This window comes from Myotis lucifugus, unplaced genomic scaffold (genome assembly GCF_000147115.1).
Source record: "Myotis lucifugus unplaced genomic scaffold, Myoluc2.0 scaffold_1, whole genome shotgun sequence".
NCBI lineage: Eukaryota > Metazoa > Chordata > Mammalia > Chiroptera > Vespertilionidae > Myotis > Myotis lucifugus.
The window spans coordinates 19,315,387-19,338,035 of NW_005871049.1; the positions used below are offsets into that span (position 1 = coordinate 19,315,387).

General features: G+C 35.8%; 1 protein-coding gene across 1 annotated transcript in view; it reads right to left on the reverse strand.

Annotated features, from left to right (window-relative positions):
* The window catches only part of LRBA (LPS responsive beige-like anchor protein), a 546,641-nt gene that overhangs the window by 408,283 nt on the left and 115,709 nt on the right, over positions 1–22,649 (reverse strand). Inside the window, exons 27-31 of the mRNA XM_014455776.2 lie at positions 21,903–22,030; positions 21,282–21,389; positions 17,579–17,738; positions 12,512–12,947; positions 5,623–5,756 (exon numbers count right to left, since the gene is read on the reverse strand). Of these exons, the coding sequence (XP_014311262.1) occupies positions 5,623–5,756; positions 12,512–12,947; positions 17,579–17,738; positions 21,282–21,389; positions 21,903–22,030 (966 nt within the window). The remainder of the gene's footprint in view (positions 1–5,622; positions 5,757–12,511; positions 12,948–17,578; positions 17,739–21,281; positions 21,390–21,902; positions 22,031–22,649) is intronic.

Genomic DNA, 22,649 nt, shown 5'->3' on the forward strand with positions numbered 1-22,649 from the left:
ATCTAACATCTATCCAGGGAAGAACCAGCTGATTGTTTATTCAAGGTCCTAAAGGATCTAAAAAATAAGGTCCTTTGCAATAAAGTATCATTAAAACAAATGTCAATATTTAATTCCTAAATACTGTATTTTTAATTTTCCTGTAGTCTCTCTTTTTCATTCTCTCTTTCCCCACCCATCCTGAGCCAGTGCAGGGAGGGAAGAGGCTCTATGCCCAGTAAAAACTCTTCATTAAATAAACAAAAAACTTTTTATTGAATGAGTAGATAGCCTCTAGGGTCAAATCTTATATAAGGCAAGGAATCAAATATTTTCTTTCAACATTAAATGTAAATGTACTAATTAATATATGCATGCCCTAATATTCTAGTAAGTAGTATAATTATTAAATTTTTCAAATTAGCAAAACCCCAGCATTTAAATTACTAAAGAACAGTCTATTTAGTTCCTTTATTAGGTTAGCTTTAATTTTGTTTTTTTGTTTGTTTGTTTTTTGTGGGGTTTTTTTGGATTTTGGGGTTTTTTCACCAACTGATTCAAGTGTCTGCTTTATAACAAATGGGGAGATCATTCCACTTTATCTGTTTATAAGAAGGTATTTATTAAACAATTCTCCATGGGTCTCTTATGTTTCTGTATGTCTTGCAAGTGTAGGTACTGACTGCCTTTACTCTGGATTATATATATTTTTTTGCTGGATAATATTTTTTATTTGGTTTTTGTCTAAAGTTTTACATATGTCTCCTTTTTCCTCGAATGACCCCCCCTCTCCCCCAGCCATTACCACCCCGGGGCAAGCCCCCCCACCCCCTGCCCCAGTGTCTGTGTCCATTGGTTATGCTAATACGCATGCATACAAGTCCTTTAGTTGCTCTCTAACCCCCCCCCCCCACCACCTCCCCTGCCATTTGTCTCTGGATCTATTCTTGTCCATAAAATTATGATGATCATTATATCCCACATATTAGTGAGATCATGTGATATTTGTTTTAATCATTGATGCTTTGATCCCGGTAGAAAACCATTATAGCATATTTGAAAAAAAGAGTAACAGCATCTTCACACATATTGCATTCTGGGAAATCAAAACTTTAAAATATCCAGATTTTGGTATATTTACTAAAACTGTTTTTTCTCTTTTAGTTTTCTTTAAAATATGCATATAAGAAAAATAAAAACAAAAATAACAATATGCATATACAAAGGTATACCTTATTCTCTGATAACTATCTCTTACCACTAATTAAGGCAGATTTGCCATTGTTTTTATATTATACTTTTTTTTCTAATAAAATGCTACAGAAGCTAAGGAATATTATTCAAAATTAAATGTGAAACTTGTATGATATTCATTATATATTAACCACAGTTTTAATAATATACACTATTTTGAAATGTAAATATACAAATCCTCAATTTTTTGCATTATAAAATTATTTGGGTGAGAATTTTGACCTCACATAAAGTTGAAAAGCTCTAAATCTTTTTCTGGAATCCATGACTAACCAGTCCTGGTTTCTCTTTAATTGTAGCACTTGTAAATTTTAGAAATCGAATTTTGATATCAAAATTTCAAAGTAATTTCAACTTTTCTGCTACAAAACTCATATTTTATGTTTTATATTCACATGGTTTCTTCCAAGTAAATTCCCATTTTTGCTAATGCACCCTGTACTTTCAGTATATTTTTTACTAATCAATTACTGAATGTGAGCAGTTCATTTTTTGTTGCTACTCACTCAGAACTGAAGTCAAGGTCCACAGAGACGGGTATTAACTGTGTTTTCATATAGAGAAAACAACTAAGATCAAACCAAGACTAATAGCTAACTTATTCAGATCTGCAAGAATAAACTTCCCAGCTCAGCATGCAATTACAACAACCAATTCATCTACAAATCTTTTATTCCCAAACCCTGCCTGAACCAGAAGAAAATAAATCTATTTCAACGTAGTCTATTTTTTAATGGGAAAATAACTTAAATCAAAAGACCCACCAAAAAGAAAACAAAAATCTATGAGTAAAAAATACTGAAGGCAGACAGGTAACTTTACCTGTGAGGTGTGGATACCAAGTGAACAGAAAACAGGGTAAAAAGGCAAGTATGGTAGGCAAAAGCATGTAAAGTGGGGCAGGAGAGTAAGAAGTAGGACGACTGAAAACCGGACTGGGTTATTAGATTTTTCTTATCAAGACAGCAATTAGTGGAATGGAATATAAGCAATGAACTAAAATAGAGAAACCATATAACAGTGACAATAAGACATACTAAAGTGAAAAAGGAAGGGAAGAATCAGGTATGGAAGCCAAACAAATGATAAAAATAAAGACTATCATCACAAAGAACATTTGGAATGACTTAAAAAAGAAATGAATTATTTTTAAACAAATGAGGGGGGCTAGGGAGAAAGAGGAAAAAGCTAAAAATTCTAGTCCAAAATCGAAAAACCTGGAAGCTATTTAAGAAACATCACCACCAAGAATTACACAAAGTTTTAATAATGGGGGTGAGATACATTATGATCTAGATGCAGTTTTTGTGGGGTTTTGCCAATAAATGCAAGAGTTTCCAAGATAGCAAATTATTTTGTAATTCTGCATACCTTGAGGATGAATATATAATAAAGTGGGGCAAAAGTAGGTTTATAGTTGTGAGTTCACCAAACACAGTTTATTCTTGTATTATTAATTATTAATTATTGTATTGTTTTCCATATGAACAACTGTAAACCTACTTTTTTCCCCACGCTGCACTATATGGATTTGCTGTAAAAAATACAATGACTTCAGAAAGAAATTTATTATACTGCATATCAAATACTATACATCTATCTCAGCTTTCCTTCTGTTTCTTATCTTTTCTGAAAACTGCATGATTTAAATTTTGAAAAATATATTTAAAAGCTATCAGAGAATCATATTATTTTGTCCCATAAACTGAAATTAAAGGGCAATGTAGTAAAAATAAGATAACATATTTCACTCAGTTTACTGTGAACCTCTGAACTGTAGGAATTCACTATTACTGAATTTAAAAGATGGCATAGAGTTTCATAGATATTACTAACTTTTGCCTTTTTCCCCATGGAGACTGGTCCAGAGAAATCACAGTTCATTTTTTAAAAAAAAAAACACATTGATTTTTAACAGAGAGGAAGGGAGGGGAATAGAGAGTTAGAAACATAGATCAGCTGCCTCCTACACACCCCCTACTGGGGATTTACCTGCAAGCAAGGTACATGCCCTTAACCGGAATTGAACCTGGGACCCTTCAGTCTGCAGGCTGACGCTCTATCCACTGAGACAAACCGGTTAGGGCCACAGTTCATTTTTTTAAATGGCTTTGAATGGGGGTTGAAAAACAGAAATGTGCATAACCAGACGAAAACAAATTACCAAATTGTTTCTCCTTCGAAGTAAAAAAGAAGTGTCCCAGTATAATGGGACAATAAAAAATAAGAATAATCTGATTATTCTACACTTACTTTCCTTTATATTTTTTCACTAAGACAATGATGAAGAAAAGTAACAAATCTACCATACTACTGCAAAATGTTAGTAACAGGAGAATGGGAAGGGGGTAGGGTACAGAAGTTACATGGGAACTCTGTACTTTTCACACAAGTTAGGAGCAAAACTCTCTGAGCCCTAGCTGGTTTGGCTCAGTGGATAGAGCGTCAGCCTGCGGACTTAAGGGTCCTGGGTTCGATTCCAGTTAAGGGCACATTCCTGGGTCGCGGGCTCAATCCCCAGTGGGGGACATGCAGGAGGCAGCCAATCAATGATTCTCTCTCATCATTGATGTTTCTATCTCTCTCTCCCTCTCCCTTCCTCTCTGAAATCAATTTTAAAAATATATACCAAAAAAACCTCTCTGAAATACACTATTTTATCAAATACACTATTTATATAGCAAACATACTATTATTCTAGAACAGGTAAAACAGCAGATAGAAAACCTGAGATGTCCAAAAAGATGAACTACAGACATTTTTTGTGTGATTTCAAAGTAATCCATCTAATTATTCCTTCAAGATTTATTTTTCATTAATCTCATTCTAGAGTACCAAGAATGAATTCTTTTAGTGGTATATAATCTAGTTGTTATTTTATTTTTTTATTGATTAATTTTAAAATGACAGAGAGAGAGTGAGAAAGAGAGAAACACTAATTTGTTGGTCCACTTATTTATACATTCATTGGTTGACTCTTGCATGTGCCCTGACTGGGAATGGAACCGGCAACCTTGGTGTATTGGGACAATGCTCTAACCAACTGAGTTACCCAGTCAGGGATTAATTTTCTCTTTTATGAAACAGCACAACATTTAGAATACTACTAATTATAGAAAATAATATCACCTTTGTCCTAACTTTGTCCTAACATTTTAGTATCACATTCTTTTCAAGTTTACCTGGTATTATCACTAAGCTTCCGGTCAACATCTAGAGATTTAAGATTTTACACCCAGCCGAAACCGGTTTGGCTCAGTGGATAGAGCGTCGGCCTGCGGACTGAAAGGTCCCAGGTTCGATTCCGGTCAAGGGCATGTACCTGGGTTGCGGGCACATCCCCAGTAGGAGATGTGCAGAAGGCAGCTGATCGATGTTTCTCTCTCATCGATGTTTCTAACTCTCTCTCTCTCTCCCTTCCTCTCTGTAAAAAATCAATAAAATATATATTTTTAAAAAATTACTTAAAAAAAAAAAGATTTTACACCCATATATATGCACCAAAAGGGAGAGGGAGAGAGAGATAGAAACATGAGTGTTGTTGGTAGAAATGTAGAAAAAGAGATGGGCAAAAATCCAATTTGGGTGGTGAGCACACAATGCAATATACAGATGTTGTATCATAGAATTGTATACTTGAATGTTAACAACCAATGTCACCCAATAATTTTAAATTTTTTTAAAAAACTGCAGTAGACTCTAGCCGGTTTGGTTCAGTGGAAAAAGCATCGGCCTACGGACTGAAGGGTCCGTGGTTATATTTCGGTCAAGGGCAAATGCATGGGTTTCGGGCTCAATCCTCAGTAGGGAGCATGCAGGAGGCAGCTGATCAGTGATTCTCATCACTCATGTTTCTATCTCTCTCTCCCTCTCCCTTCCTCTCTGAAATCAATAAAAATATATTTTAAAAAATAAAATAAAATAAAATAAAAGTAATAACTGCAGTAGGAGTTATTTAGCTACTGTAACTAATGCTAGAATGATGCTATGTTTCAGGCAAGCATTCCAAGTCTCTAGTTCAGAAAAATATTGAAGAAAAAAGTAAACATTTGATAACTGATAACCAAATTAAAAGACCACATGTCACCAAAACTTTCTTATATAAACCACTATCTGTACAAATCTTCTCAGGTGCAGGAGACAGAAAAGAGTATTTTAGAGCAGCAGCATCCAATTTGTCATACACTGTGGAGAAAATACTGAATTCATTGATTTAACTCATTTGCTATTACTCAAATGTATTCAGAAATTTAGTAAATGAGCAACAGTATAAAAGCATGATGATTTATAACATGCCTAACAAAATTTCTTAACTTTATCAAAAATCCTAAGCTTTGCTAAAAGGGGATCTAAAACCTTTTTTTTTTTTTAAATCACTGATAAACTCACCAGGAGATTCTCCTCCCATATCTGGGGCTTGAGCAGAATCTACTGAAGAAACCACACTGACAGCATTGGTAGGTGCATTTGTAGTAAGAGTGGAAGGTAAGACTGATGATTTTTTTGTTGCAATGATGACACTTCTGTAATAAAAAAGGAAACCTATTTCAAAATACAGATTAACCTAAGTTAATCACATAAATTTAAAATAGAAAATAGGAAACTAACTGCTTTTTCTAATTTCTCCCGTATCTCTATTTTGACATACATTTTAGAATACTCTCTCAATAAGAAACCTCTTCAATGGTGTTCACATTTATTGCATATCAATTTTTTTAGAATCTGGACAATATTCTATGGAAATATGATAATGCATTTTAACATTTAAACTTATATTTACTATATAACATTCTTTACATTTAGGATCATCTTTGATTATCTAACTTAAATAAAATATAACCAAAGATAGATAAAAAAGGACTTTTAGCACTCAAGTGGAAAAGTAATTAACTTTTTCTTAACCTCAGAATTGAAGCAGAAAGCTCAACATGCTTCAACAAGGATCTTAAAGCACCAGTAGGTGCTTTTGAAATCATAAAAGCTTAAAATTTTATAAGGTTAAAAAATGCAGATAAAAAATATTTCTAACATCTATACAACCCAATTTTTAAATCCAAGACTGTCTTTAGATAAATATAGATAATAAAAGATATAAATGCTAGATGCAAAAATATCAAATAATCAAATCTGTTCACCTTGTATATATTCAAACACAGGTATTTATGATATACAAATTTCAATTAAAGTGTAATACTTTATACCAAAATAATAACTAAAAGGCTTTATTAAGCATAACTTAAAAGGCATTTTTAATTGAACTTAGCTCCATAAACATGCAAAAACCCAGTTAATGAGGTAAAGAGGACAGCTGATATATAATGCACTCCCACAGCAGTGCTTACTTTTAATTACCTGGTGTTAACCATAAGCCTAAAGTCTTCAACATTCAATTTATTTAATCACATCTTTTGTTGACAGTATTGCAAGCTTCAAGTATTCCCTTAACAGCTTTAAAGTATTCAGTTTCTAAATAAAGTTACTTAGATACTTATTCCCAATAAATTCAAAAGTGGAAATTATCTAATTCCAGTACTTTAAAAACACATTTTGTTTTTGTTGTTATATCAAAAAGAGATAATACAAAGTGAAATAGGTTTCGTTTTACTTCAGTGCCTATCATGTGACAGCAAACACTGTTGCCAATTAAATCAAGTTCTCTGGCGCTAGGCATGGCTTATTCAATGTACTTGGGGGTAGCTGGTGTCACATCATTATAAGGGTGACTGCCAATGTTAACTATACACTAAAAAATAGAAGTAACAGCCACCTGAGCCCTCAACCCAAAATGGTGTGCTTAAATCATGGTAGCTTATATCAGATGAAGATTATTGACTTTAGGGGGAGTAAACATGACCCTTGTGTGTGTGCGCATGTGTGTGTACATATGTGCTGGTGTAAATTCAGAAAACAATACAAAATCTAATTTGCACATTCCTACTCTAGGCAGAAATGTATTATTTAAGAAAACCTCTAACCTATTCCCTAGCAACCTATTTTTGGGGGAGGAGAAAGGAGAAATATGGACAATTTACTTCCACATTCGCTTACAAAACAAAGAACCAGCAATATCTAGTTTACTCATACAACAGGTAAGTAATGATAGGAACAACAGAAAATAATATTTATAAAAGTGAAATTATTTTTCTATAATTGAATTTAAGACATAAATCTACCCTATGTGCACCAGCAATTCCCCTCTTAGGGGACTTTCTTGAGAAAACTTATGTCCACAAAAAATATGCACAAAATGTTCAAAGAGGCTTTATTGTTAACAATCAAAAACTGCAATAGCCCAGAATCCTTCAAACAGGAAAAATGTATAAAAATATGGTAGTATGCTTATACAATGGAACAATACTCAGCAATAAGAAGAAACTGATGATAAACATAGCATGGGTGAACCTCAAAAGCGTTATGTTAAGTGAAGGAAGCCTTAAACTGAAGAATGCCAACTTTGTTTGTATATCCTTTCACATGAAGTTCTAGAAAAGGCAGAACTAATCTATGGCAGAAAAAAAATCAGAACAATAACTGCCTTGGAGGAATGGGTCAGGCATTGGCAGGAAAGATGCAAAAGGGAGATTCCAAGAATCATCTAGATTGGGGATTTGAGTTAAGAGAGGAGTATAAATCTCTTCAAATGGTAGTATACTTAAAATTTTTGCCTTTCATTGTATGCACATTTTACCTTAAAAAACTGTATTGATCTCTAGATAGAGATCTGCATGCTAAAATGTTTGATTGAGGGTGAAGTCTGCAACTTACTTTGAAATGCATCAAAAAATAAGATTAACTAATGGGTGGAAGGATGGATATATGGAGAATTATACAATGAAGCAAATAATGTTAAAGGCTAATTGTAGAATCTCAGTGATGGGTCTGTGGGTGTTCACTGTACAATTCTTTCAACTTCTTTAAATGTGTGAACCTTTTTATAATGAAATGTTGGAAAACTGGTGACAGAAAAAAATGTACTATATATGTTCCATAATATGCACAATCTCTATTTCTCCAAGATGGTATGATTAAAGATATTAAGAGATCACTGCAATAAATTCAATGGAACTTTTAAAAAATAATAAAAATATTAAAAAATAAAATTATGATTAAAAATGTAAATAAAGGCAACAAAAAAATTTGACCTCATTTCCAATCCTTGAAACTACTGACATTAATAATACTTTCAATCACAAATAATACCTATTCTTTATTTCAGTTCAGTAAATACTGATTTTACAAGATCTTTCAAATGTTCCCATTCCTGACACATCTGAAGTGTGGCTTCCTACAGGGGCTGACATTTAAGCCAGCATTCCTCACATGCTTCTGCAATATGCTGTTGTGGTTCCTGAGCATGTGCATTGCTTCACAACGCCCACCCTTTGTATATGCTATTCCTCTGCCAAGATGCCTTCCTCTTAGTCCTACTTACCAGCAAGCTTCCTTCTCACCTTTCAAAACCTTGCTCAAAGACAAGCCTCCCCAGCCTCTCCAAGTCAAAGTTCATGGTACACTATTCTTTGTGCCGCCACACAATCATATAATATAAACCTTTAAATTATTAATAGCTATGATTAAGCACTGACATATGCCAAGAATTATTACTCAATTCTCAAAACAAGCCTAACATACATATTACTCCCATCTAAAAATTAAAAAGTAAAGCTCAGAAAGTAAAATAACGTACCAAATTAAACGGCAGAAATGGTCTACAATTCACAGTTTGTCTAAACAAAGGCCTCTAATTTGAACTGTTTCCTCATATTGATCTTTTTTAGTGTTACTGAGCTGTAACTTCCATACTACACGATTCACTAATTTAAAGTGTACAAATAAATGGTTTTTAGTATATTCACAGTTGTGCAACCATGCCACAATATTAACATTTAAACATAATTCTACATTATAATCATTTATAAGCAATAATAATAATAAAGTTTTCCAAAATATCAAACTATATATGCTACTAACATACAAAAATATATCTGCTCACAAATGGAAAGAGTTGCATTCTCTAGCCCAGCTATGTACTTAATACATAATAGAAAAATAAAGTTAATCAATTTCCAAATTCACTGACTGATTCGAGTCATTTCTGTGGAAGTAACATAATAATGCGTCAGAGCTTTGGGCCACTTAAAAACAAAAAAAATTCAAAGTCATAAGAACCCAAATAAAAGGACATTAATCAGTAGGCAGATTTCACGATATTTTCATTTTCTTTACCATCTACTTTCATTATTATAAAGTTTCCATGTAAAAGACTAAAACTGTCAACAGATGGGATTTTAAGCTATCATATGTATCACATACATAAGTATAAATCTAAACTAGTAAAACATGTCCTTACAGTTTAAAAAAATAATCTAGAAATTTAAATGTAATACTACTCAAGTTTAATCATGCAAGGACAAATTATTTCACATTTTTTTAAAAAGTACCACTTTGCAAACACAAAGAAAATGCAACATATATCTGACACAACTTTGAGAGCCTATATGCTAGGCAATGTGCAGGGATATTTCTAGCATCATTCTCAAGCTACAGCTTAAGTTTCTCCTTGAGAAACAATTTAAAATACAAATAATTCTAAATTTTAAATATGTGCCATCAATTTTAACAAAAAGCACTTCAAACCCTTTGGCAAAATCAATTTGGAAGACAGATATGTCTTTTAGTTATGCAAGTTATTGTTCTGAATTTTCAATTAAAAGCCAAATATTAAACTATAAAATTTTACATATTATAGCTTTCTTCTTTACAAACTCACTAACTTTAATGAGTAATATTTAACTATGCTAAGGACATATATAAATTATATATATTCAACCACTCTGTGAGTAAAGTGCCACATTTTATCCCCATCTTAAAGATGAAAAACAAGTAATTTTCCTAAGGTTCCACACAAAAAGAAATCGCAAACACTGTTGACTTTTTTTTTTTTTACATGAACTAGGGAGACTTTTCTGAAAGTTTCTTTATACTTATTAACAACAGACAAGAAGCACCAGTTTCTTCCAGATCACTAAAGTTCAGAAGTTCCATTTCAGAATCACATCAGTTTCAAATATCACAAACTTTCTCATAAATGCTATTTTATTTAACATGCAAATAGTTCAGTAAAGGAGAAAAGAGCATTTTAAACCAAGCACTTTAGTCCCTAAGGATCTAGTTGAAAAGCCAGACAAGCCCTTGAACTTTATCAAGATAAATCCCTGGCATCCACTAATCACCAGAGAGGATCTTCAAATTAGATAAGAGCAAGAATTTTGGCATGGGAATGAACACAAACACCTTGCCATCCAAAAAGGCCCACAACCTGGCAGCCTTTCAGCAAGGTTCCACTCATGTAGCTGTTACTCTAAATTTTCCAGCTATTGCTTGAGAGTTGATAATTCTTAAGATATGAGGAGAGTTGTGATTTCTGACACAGCATTCCAGAGATAAACACATGATCAGAGGGATGCTTTGAAATTCCCAAAGATATTCCACTGGTCTATAGCTGCATGAAAAGAGTTTTCAAGAGGTGTCTCTTGCTAGGAAAAAGAGGGGGAAACGCAGAGCAGTTGGCTTGCCATCAGACAATATGTTAAATGCATACCAGACATGTAAGTTCCAAATAACATCCTGAAAAATTCTACCACCAAAATCCCTCTCTATTTCAACAAACCGCTTAATATGTATTACCTAAGTATGGTTTCCTAAATACGTCCATAACCTACTCACTGAAGAAGTCACTAAGGCATTGTTTAATTTCTACACTATTTAAAAAAAAAAAAATACATGCCAAAATAAACGAAATTTGGGACATTTATAAGAAAACAACTTTCTTTAATTATATTAGTAAGATGTATCAAATTTTAAAATCTACTCTTAATCATTTCTGAGCCAAAATTAATGTTCAAATTATAAAATTGAGAATACTTTAAAAACCTTATCATTTACACCTTTTCCAACCATCAAAATATAGCCATTGTTATTAACAGTTTGGTGTATTCTTTTTCAGGCATATGTAATCATGTTTATCTATTTGTTTAAAAGATCATAAATTTCAAATTTTGTACACTGCTTTTTTCATTAATAACATATCTTCATTATAATTTTACATCAATTCATAGTGTTCTGCTTTCCTCTCTTTAATGGATGCATAGTATTTACTGTATATAGAAAATTAAACCATCACCAATCTCTCATAGATCAGCAAGTATGTTTTGCGTTGCCCAGCCAAATGAAAGGGTCTGGAATGAATCCACCATGGTTCAAATCTTAGCTCCACCATTTATTAGCATAAGCACTTAAGAGACTGAATTTCCCTTTACCTCAGTTTCTTCACCTATAAAGGATAAAAATAATATCTATCCACAGAAGAGTCAAGGGTTTGATTCCCGGTCACAAGCAGGTACCTGGGTTGCAGGTTCAATATTCAAGCCCTGTCAGGGCTCATGCAGACGGCAACCAATCAATATGTCTCTCTCACATCCATGTTTTCTCTCTTTTTGTCTCTCTCTTTCCTCCTCCTCCCTCCCTCCCCCTTCCACTCTCTCTAAAAATCAATGGAGCCCGGCCAAAGTGCCTCAGTAGTTGAGCATCGTTGACCAGGAGGTCACAGTTCAATTCCTGGTCAGGACACAGGCCTGGGTTGGGAGCTCAATCCTCAGGGTGGGGCGTGCAGGAGGCAGCCAATCGATGATTCTCTCTCATCATTGATGTTTCTATCTCTCTCCCTTTCCCTCCCTCTCTGAAATCAATAAAAATATGTAATAAAAAAGAAAATCAGCCCTAAACGGTTTGGCTCAGTGGATAGAGGGTCGGCCTGCAGACTCAAGGGTCCCAGGTTCGATTCCGGTCAAGGGCATGTACCTTGGTTGCGGGTACATCCCCAGTAGGGGGTGTGCAGGAGGCAGCTGATCAATGTTTCTCTCTCATCGATGTTTCTAACTCTCTATCCCTCTCCTTTCCTCTCTGTAAAAAAATCAATAAAATATATTTTTTAAAAATCAATGGAAAAAATAACCTTGGGTAAAAACAACAACAAAATTATTTAACATATAACTTGACAATGTCATATTGAAATTATTTTTAAATCACTGATAGTGTTAATAAAAGTTTGAAATGGTATACAAACCATGCAACAAAAATATCCTTGTAATTTTTAAAAACTAGTTCAAAACAAGTTTTTAATGTTGAAGCTACAAAATTTGCATAAATTCCTGTTACCCTTTAAATCTTAGCAATTTATAAATACAAGTACACAAAAACCAGAAATTAGTTACAGTACCTGTCAAAAGATCTGAACTGCACAGGTGGTTCAACAGACAGATCACCAAGAGCGCCGAGGCAGGGCGGTGGCAAAAGGGCAGGATCCACTGGGACTCCATCTGCTGGTATGTTAACCAAGCTGCGGAGAATGTCCTTTACGTTGACATTTTTTGAAACTGGAAGTGATGGTGCAGCCTTGTTGTCCATCTCATTTCCTCCATCATTTCTGTTGTCCTGAGATTTATTGACTTCCAAAGAAAGAGTGCACAGCACCTCACTGATTGCATCTGGGCCTGCACTGACACTTGGAGAAGCTGCATCCACACTGCTTCCCAAGCCAGCAGCTGTTTCCTCCCCAATGCCTGAGTCCCTCCTTCGAGCAGATGATGTGCTTTTGGATTCTTCCACTGATACTGGAGTTAATGGGCTGGATGCTGCTGGTGTGTTTTCTAGATCTTACCCAGAAACAGAAGAAAAGTACAAATAAAAAAAGTTTAGAACCAATTTTAAAAAGATATATTCCATCCCATAGCCATCTATTATTTTAAATTATGAAATGTATGGCATGTTCTAAAAGGCAAAAATAAATTACATAATCTATAAAATGTTCTGAGTTATTGTACCTATAATAAAATTAGATGACATAATTAAAAAATAAAAATAATCTACACTAATAAAAGACAAAGATGCTAATTGACCATACCTTTGCTATGCCCTAAGCCACACCCACCAGCCAATCAGAGTGACTATATGCAAATTAACCCAACCAAGATGGCGGCCGGCAGCCATGGAGCTGGAGCAAGCCAGAGTCTTGGTTGCCTGGATGATGGAGGAAGCCAAGCTTCCCACCCGCCCTAGGCCAGCTGTGGCCTCCACTCATGGCAACAAAGTTTCAATTATATAAGATAAATAAATCCCAGATACCTGCTTCCAGCCAGCCTCCACTGGGAGCTTGGGTGGCTGGGGGTTGTGGCCAGCCTGCAAAGAGCCATCAGTCCCTCACCCAGGCTGGCCACACCCTCATGGGGTGAGGGTCCCCACGGGGGGGCTTAGCCAGCCTGAAAACAGCCCTCAGCCCCTCACCCCGACTGGCCAGGCACCCCAGCAGGACCCCCCACCCTTAAGGGGCTGTGGCCAGCCTGAAAACAGGCATCAGCCCCTCACCCAGGCCCGCCAGGCACCCCAGCAGGGACCCCTACCCTGAAGGGGCTGTGGCCAGCCTGCCAACAGCCATCAGCCACTCACCCAAGCTGGCTACACCCTCATGGGGTGAGGGTCCCTGCTGGGGGGCTTGGCCAGCCTGCAAACAGCCATCAGCCCCTCACCCAGGCTGGCCAGGCACCCCAGGGGGACCCCCACCCCTGAAGGGGCTGTGGCCAGCCTGCAAACAGCCATCAGCCCCTCACCCAGGCTGGCCAGGCACTCCTATATAATAAAAGGGTAATATACAAATTGACCCTAACAGCAGAACGATTGGGAATGACTGGTCTCTATGACACACACTGACCACCAGGGGGCAGATGCTCAATGCAGGAGCTGCCCCCTGGTGGTCAGTGCGCTCCCACAGGGGGAGCTCTGCTCAGCCACAAGCGAGGCTAACGGCTGCCAGTACAGCGGTGGTGGTGGGAGCCTCCCCCGCCTCCTCAGCAGCGCTAAGGATGTCTGACTGCAGCTTAGGCCTGCTCCCCGCTGGCAAGTGGACATCCCCCGAGGGCTCCCGGGCTGCCAGAGGGATGTCTGACTGCCATCTTAGGCCCAATCCCCCAGGAAGCGGGCCTAAGCCAGCAGGTGGTCATCCCCCGAGGGGTCCCAGACTGCGAGAGGGCTCAGGCCGGGCTGAGGGATCCCCCGAAGTGCACAAAATTTTGTGCACCGGGCCTCTAGTAAATATTAAAATATACCTGAGAAAACCCTTCAAACTGAACATGACATACAATGGATAGCAACGCAAGGTTGAAAGCCATTGGCCTACAAAAAAAAGTCCAAACTCCATAGGATAAGGCACAAGGCTCTTCAATAATATAAGTCCACTACAAAGTAAACTTTATCAGGACAGGGAATTTGTCTTCTCTAACACTTTCTCTCCAGCACCTCTAATAATGCCTGGGCCTACACAATTCCTGGAAAGCAGTAGGTGGTCAATAAATATTCAGCAGATGACTATTCATTTCCAACTTTATCTCCTGCTACTCATGCCATCACATATTATACTTTACAATCTGCTGAACATGGGACAAAGGCATGGCCTTCCATGCCTTTATACATTGCCATTTCTTTGAACAGTAACCCAAGACCTCTATCTCAAACATGGTTTCCTCTAGTAGAAAACTTGTTACTCCTCCTCTATGCATGAACAATTCAATGATCCTCAAAATCTAGTCAACAAGGAGCATCAACTTTTCTCTCTGACTTTTGTTCCCTCCAATCAGGTGCTCACTCCATTCCGACAAAAATGATGCATCTTGCCAATGGTTGCCAAAAACCTCCATCCTGCTAAATGGTCAGTTCTCAGTCCTAATAGCACTTGGCAAAGTAGCAGCAACTGATTATTCCCTCCAACTTGACAATACTCTTTCACTTGGCTTACACAACACCTCACTGGTTGTTCCTTCTTAATTTCTTTTACTTCCTCTACCTGATTTCTTAAGTTGGAGGGGCTTACTGGTAGTACTCAGTCCTTAGTCCTCTTTTTCTCAACAGTTATTCCCTTAATGGTCTCATTCACCCTCAAAGTTTTAAATATCAAAAAACAAAAAACAAAAAAACACCTCAGACTATTACATATAATTGACTACTCTACATCTTCTATGTCTAAAAGCCACCAGTAGGGGGAAACTGAATTTATCTTCCCCCGAACATGTTTCACCTCTAGTCTATCCATCTGTACCTTATAATTCCTGACTACCTTCCATCTTTCCCATAGCCACACCTAATATTTTAACATCTTGTTTTCTCTACCATCAAAATATGACTACTACTCACTAGCTCTACAGGCACCACCCTAGTCTATCCCTAAACCACCTCTTGCCTGGATTACTGCAACATGCTCATAACTGGTTATGTTACAGTTACGTTAATGGTCCTCTTGGCTCATGCCTCCCTTTGAGAAGTCCTTGAATCTGGGCTGGGCCAGACTTATTTAGCCAATAGATTGACGCAGAAGTAGCAACAGACAGTTCTGTGCCCAAGCTCTAATAAGGTTGGGCAGAGGGTACATTCTAGGAGTTCCTGAATATCTCAGTGAGCAATCTGGCTACCCTGCTGAAGAAAACAGGTAGAGAAACCATCAGAAGAGATAGAGGCCCTCCAAAATAATGGAGGGAAACCAAAAAATTTGGCTGAGAACAAGTATCAAGGCCCCAGACATATCCCCAGCTGAGCCATTTCAGGCCATCCGCCTCAGCTCTTGCAGCCATCCTCACTCGGGCACTAGATTAAAGGGTAGAAAAGTCATCTCAGACTTTCCAACCCCATCAAATATCAGCTGTGTGCCCACTGTGTCCTGTCCAAACCAACTTCACAGAATCATGACACAGACTAAAGAGTTGTGGTTCAGCCCTGGCTAGGTAGCTCAGTTGGTTACAGCATCGTCCTGGTATGCCAAGGTCGCATGTTCAATCCCGGTCAGGGCACATATAAGAATTAACCAATGACCCTAGCTGGTTTGGCTCAGTGGATAGAGCGCCGGCCTGAGGACTAAAGGGTCCCAAGTTCGATTCTAGCCAAGGGCACATGCCTGGGTTGCAGGCTAGATCCCCAGTGGGAGGCATGCAGGAGGTAGCCAATCAATGATTCTCTCTCATCACTGATGTTTCTATCTCTCTCTCCCTCTCCCTTCCTCTCTGAAAACAATAAAAGAAATATATTTTTTTAAAAAGAATTAACCAATGAACGCATAAATAAATGGAACAAAGCAAAAAAAAAGAAGAAGAAGAATTGTGGTTTAGCCACTAAGTTTCAATGTAATGTGTCACACAGCAGTATGTAACTAACACACTGGGTTTTCCTTGCCCTCCAAGGTGTATTCTCAACACAGAATCCTGCATGTATCTTTTAAAAACATAAGTCAATTTTAACTCCCATACTCAAAACCCTCCAATAATTCCCTATCTTCCTTCGAGTAAATATCCACAGCCCATTTCTCCTGGTTATATTCCTGGTATTTTTCCATTAGACTTATTTTCTTTTCTTATACATATCACCTTCTAAAATACTAAATAATTTATTTACTACATGTACTTATTTTCTATTTCCTCTCACTAGAAGATAAGCTCCATGAGGGAAGACTTTTTTCCTCTTTTGTTCATGAACATACCCAAGTACCTAGTAGGTACCCAATGAATATTTATTGAATAAATAAAGAGCCTCCATTGGGTGGCAACTATTCCTATTATTGCAATAATTACTTCTCTAAACACAGCTGGCAGCTACTTCTGTAACTCCAATTATTACAGTTACTTACCAAATCTGTCTCTGATAAGAGAATATGAGTTATTTATTCTTCATAACAAATGCTTACATGAACAAAAATGTCTAATATTTTACTTGCAAAGGATAACATCTTCTCACCTTTTAATCAAATGACTCATTTGATTAGAACAGAAATAATCTCTTAATTGCAACTAACTACATGGTACTCAAAATAAAAAGTTTAGTGATTAATAAAAATAAGCCCTGGCTGGTGTGGCTAAGAGATTAGAGCATCGGCCTGCTCACCAGAGGGGGTTCAATTCCCAGTCAAGGGCACGTACTTGGTTGCAGTTTTGATCCCTGGCTCCAGTCAAGACACATGCGGGAAGCAACCAATAGATGTGTCTCTCTCACATCGATGTTTCTCTCTCTCTCCCCCCTCCCTCCCTCCCTCCCTTCATCCCTGCCTCCCTCTCTTTATCTATCACCCCCACTTCCTCTCTAAAAATCAATGGAAAAAATATCCTCAGGGAGGATTAACAGACAATCAAAAAAGTACATGCTCTCACTTCCTATATAAATGGATTTAAATTCTATAATCAATATTTTAACTACTATAAGCAGGTAACATTTTATTTTAACTTTGGATACCAGGGACTAAAATATGGAAACTTACCAGGAAGTGATAAAGTCCCAGTTTCACTAAGAGTTCCCTTAAATGACTGGCTACGCCTTTCATTCTGAGGTTCCAAAATGTCTCTGTACTTCGAGACCATAAGAACAGAGATAAAGTATACAACAGCCAAGGCTAAAAACTGAGCTTGTTTGCTATCCTCCTGGGAAAAAATAAAAGTAGGTGATCATGCCACTATTAAATAACGTGTCTTCATTTTATTTTACATGACAATACTTAAATATAAACATGTGAATAAATCTTTTGACATATGCAGAAAATAATAAATTTAGCTTAGCAACAATCAGTCTTTTGGAAAAATGTCCATAAATGAGAGGTTATATGCTTGTGAAACATGAAAAGAGAAAAGTTGGCTCTTTTTTTTTTTAATAAAGTAACTCAATCTGAAGAGATATGTCTCAATATACTTTCTACAACTAATCAAATAGTAATTATCATTATATATGAATAACTATTTTTATTTCTAATCATAAGAATTAAAATACATAAAATATAAAATAACAGTTTTCCTAAAAGACAAAACATTAAGGAGAAAAAAAGTAAGAATATCAGATACGTCAAAGGAATTCTTAAGATTACTTTAGTACAGACAACCAAGTATCAGAATTGAAAATATAGTGTCTGCAAAAAAGAAAAGGAAAAACTGGATTGACCTCAAAAAGAGGTTTAGGCTTCATCCTAAACTTTAGAGTTCATCTACATATCTCTACATCAATAGCCTCTTCATCTGGCCAAATTCCCCATCTTCAATGGGATCCTCAGCACATCACTATTTGATAACTTTTCAAAATAAGTTTGAATTTAATTTAAAAGAAAAAAATAAAACTTCCCCATCAAATCCTGAAAATTAAAGGTATTTTGAGCCCAGCTGATGTGGCTCAGTGGTTGAGCTTTGACCTATGAACCAGGAGGTCATGGTTCAATTCCCAGTCAAGACACATGCCCAGGTGGCCAATCCCCAGTGGGGTGCATGGAGGAGGCAGCCTATCAATGATTATCTCATCATTGATGTTTCTATCTCCCTCTCCCTTCTCCTCTGAAATCAATAAAAATATATTTTTTAAAGGTATTTTGAGTAGCAGATAAATTTAGGATAAGGAAAACAAAGAACACTATTGCCTAGCAGAAAAATAAATGGAAATTAATGGTACCAATTAACTAAAAATTAATAACTAGCGTCAAAACTTTTGGACACAATAAATTTCAAGAAAAAAAATGAAGATATCCACCTGATACAGTATGACATATTTGTAATCAGACAAGAATCTATGGTACTTTTAGGTTCTACTGTAAGAACTTGTTACTCTTGATGGAAAAGGTAAATGAACATTCTTCCTTTTCTATTAACCATCCCTTTTCTCGGGATACCCCTGTGTTCCTCTGCCACACAATCCTGCCATCTATTTTAATAATCACTGCTAATGATATCAACATTTAAAAGGCAGACAAACAACTTACTTAGTCTTAACTTCTTAATCTCTTATAATTTATTTAAGCCTAACTGCATCTTTATTTAGCCCATTAATATGTTTAATGTTTACTAATTAAACCCATGCAATAAACTGTAGCTATCATTTATTCACTACTCACTGTGAGCCAGCCACTACGCTATACTTCATATACATTCCTTTACCCTTTAGAACAAGATAAGGACTTGAGAAGTTAAGTAATTTACTTAAGGCCATATAGTAAGTGAAAAAGCGAATGTAAACTCAGATTAGAGTGATTAAATACCTTAGCTCTTAACCTCGGGGCAATAATTTCTTTATATCCCTAATCTTAAATCATTTCCTTTTCCATCAAAGTTTGCTTTGGTTAGAAGAGGCTCTGAGATAAGGTTTGGGAAATAGAAACTTTTCTCTTTTCTAAAACTCCTACCAGGTGGTTATATAACTTTTATAATTAATAAAATTAAAATCATTTGTAGCCTTAATAAATTACAATATAGACATAGGAAATAGTCTAATTCTCTGTCCAAATATCATAATAACTTGTTAAAAAATTCCAAAAAGCCCGATCATATAGAGCCAAGGTGAAGAATTTTTATTTTAAGTGCTATGAAAGGACATTAGAGAATTTTTACAGCAAAAGAGTTAATATCATCTATTCTAGATTTTTGAAGATTACTCTAGGACAGTGATGGCGAACCTTTTGAGCTCGGCATGTCAGCATTTTGAAAAACCCTAACTTAACTCTGGTGCCGTGTCACATATAGAAATTTTTTGATATTTGCAACCATAGTAAAACAAAGATGTATATTTTTGATATTTATTTTATATATTTAAATGCCATTTAACAAAGAAAAATCAACCAAAAAAATGAGTTCGCGTGTCACCTCTGACACGCGTGTCATAGATTCGCCATCACTGCTCTAGGACATACAAGGTTATGGGGCAATAGACTGGACACATGCTCAAGAAAGGAGAATGGAAAGAGAAGGAAGCAGCAATATTGGGTCCCAAAATGAACCAGTCAATTGATTTTTAAAAAACAAAACTTGATGGTTTCTTGATTAAAGAAATAACAGCAGCTACCAAAAAGCAAAAAAAGAGAAAAAAATTTTAATTGAGATTTAGGGAGGCAGCATAATCATATGATTAATATCAAAATTTCAAGAATTAGATTCCCTAATCTAAGTGGGTTAGATTCCCTAGTCCTTAACCCACTTCCACCTTTTACTACTTGTGTGATCTTCGGCAGTTATTTAACCTAATACTATCTTTCTCATAGGATTATTGTGTATATTAAATGAGAAAATACATAGAGCATCCAGTTCTATGCTTAATACACAGTAAGTGTTCAATAATTATTCACTATACTATTAACAAATTGTATATGTGTATAAACATAATGAATAGCTCAGGAGAGGACTAAAACACAAACGTGGAGAAGATGAAGAATTGAAGTTATAAAGTTTATAAAAAAAACATGTAATAGAAAGCATCTAGTACTTAACACACAGTAATTGTTCAATAAATATTAACTAATAACAAGACTCCAAATCCCTGTGAGTAGGATTACAAGTGATTTTTATTTTCATATTTATACTTTCTTATATGACTGTACAATTTCTATATGCAGCTTGGCCATATCCTATATCAAAATCAGCTAAAACAAAACTTTTTCATCTTTAAAAAATTAAAAACACCACACACAACATTTCATCATTTACCAGTATGTCATATTTATATTTCTTTGAGGGAAAAATATCCAATATTCAGAAAATAATAAGACATTCAGGACTTAGGCATTTCACTACTTTCAGAGTATGGATTCTGAAGTTCAGACTGCTGGGTCTGAATCCTATCATTTACTAATAACTCCATTAGCTTGAAAAAGTTACTCAAGCTCTATGCGTCTCAGATTCCTCATTTATAAGATGGAATTTACAACAGTATCCAACTCAAGAAGTTGTTGCACTTAATGAGTACATGTGAAGCACTTACAGTGCTTACTATATAATAATATGCTATTCTCTTTAGTGTAATTGTTCTGATATATTAGTTCCATTTATATAAATAATATTTCCCAATATACTATGATTCTAAGATTACTGTCAAAAAACTGGCTTCTTCTTTCTACTCGACTATTTTATATCACAGAGAGTTTTCATTCTCAATACTTTGGGCCTCAGAGGAAATACATATCAGCTAAGAGAGTACGTGAAAGAAATACTGTTACTTACGATGTCTCTGAAGACAACTGCCCTAAGTCGATTGATATCCATGTCCTGTAGGAGCCTGTCAAAATCTCTCACTGGAGATATACCACCAGTTACCATGTCCACTGGACTCTAAGACCAAAAAAAAAAAAAAAATTACACAGATATTTTTTAAAGTAAACACGGTATTCCAGTAACCAGAGAAATCAGGCTATTAAGTACTTGTTTTTCATACTTCTTTCTCTCTCTGTTTTTCTGTTGTTATTGTTGTTGTTTTTTGTTGTTGTTGTTGTAGTTTTTGGATGCTGGGTTAGAGGTGGCGGTATAGAAGGGATCCAGGAAGGAAAAAACAAACTGCATGCTAACTCACCAAGTACATGAAATACAAATTGACATAGTTGAAGGGGAAAGGTATTGTAGACACAAGAAAAGTAAACATTTGGAAAAGCAGACAAGATTAAGTATAAGCAAATCTTTACTGTGTATTTAAACACAAATATTTAAATGTTATGTCCACAGACTAAAATAACTATTTTAGGACCTCTGTCAGATTTATTTAACTTTATGTTGAAATGAACAAATAAAGTTAAGACTTAATCATAAATGAGTGTGCTATTTTACTTAATTAATGATTCTGTATCTCACCTTTGCTGTGGATTTCCCCATGGGGATCAGGCTGTGCACTGTTTTCTGGCCTTTGGTGGCATCTCCTCTTGTTTTCAGTTGTGAATGCTGCTGACACTCTAAGCAATTCCTGACTGCCACTGCACACACTGTTATTTATTTTAAGGAAAAGATTGGGTAAGAAAGGAAAATTATATTTAAGATTATGGAACTGATAAAAATCAGCTACCCAATACAATTTACATAAGATTTTATTGGAACCAGATTACCTTCAGCAAAGTCCTGAAATGTCCCTGGACTTTCTCACCTACTGTTTGTTTTCTGACTTTGGTAGTGACTCTGTAAGGGGCCACTGCTAAGAGGGAATCAGTTCAAGAACCTTAACATACTACTGTTTCTTGGATCTCACCTAAGCTACTTGCAATGATCTCTTATTAAGAAAAAGATAGGGGGAAAAAAACAAGAAAGAGAGTTGCAAAGGAACAGAAAGCAAGTCACACTGCATAAACTAGTCTATGACAATAACCTATTATCTTCATTGAAGTAGAATAGTTAAACTGGAAATGCATGTTTTTCTGATGATGTATTATTACAGCATTATATTAATAGAGTGATAGAGAGTATACTTTTATATGGAAATGTTTATAGGGTCTACATTTTACTGGCTTTCATTAAAACTGTTTAAAGGGTGAAAAGCAGAAAGGAGATTACTATACAGTCCAAAATTACTTCTCTAAAAATCTAACCAATTGGGCAGCTACTTGAGTT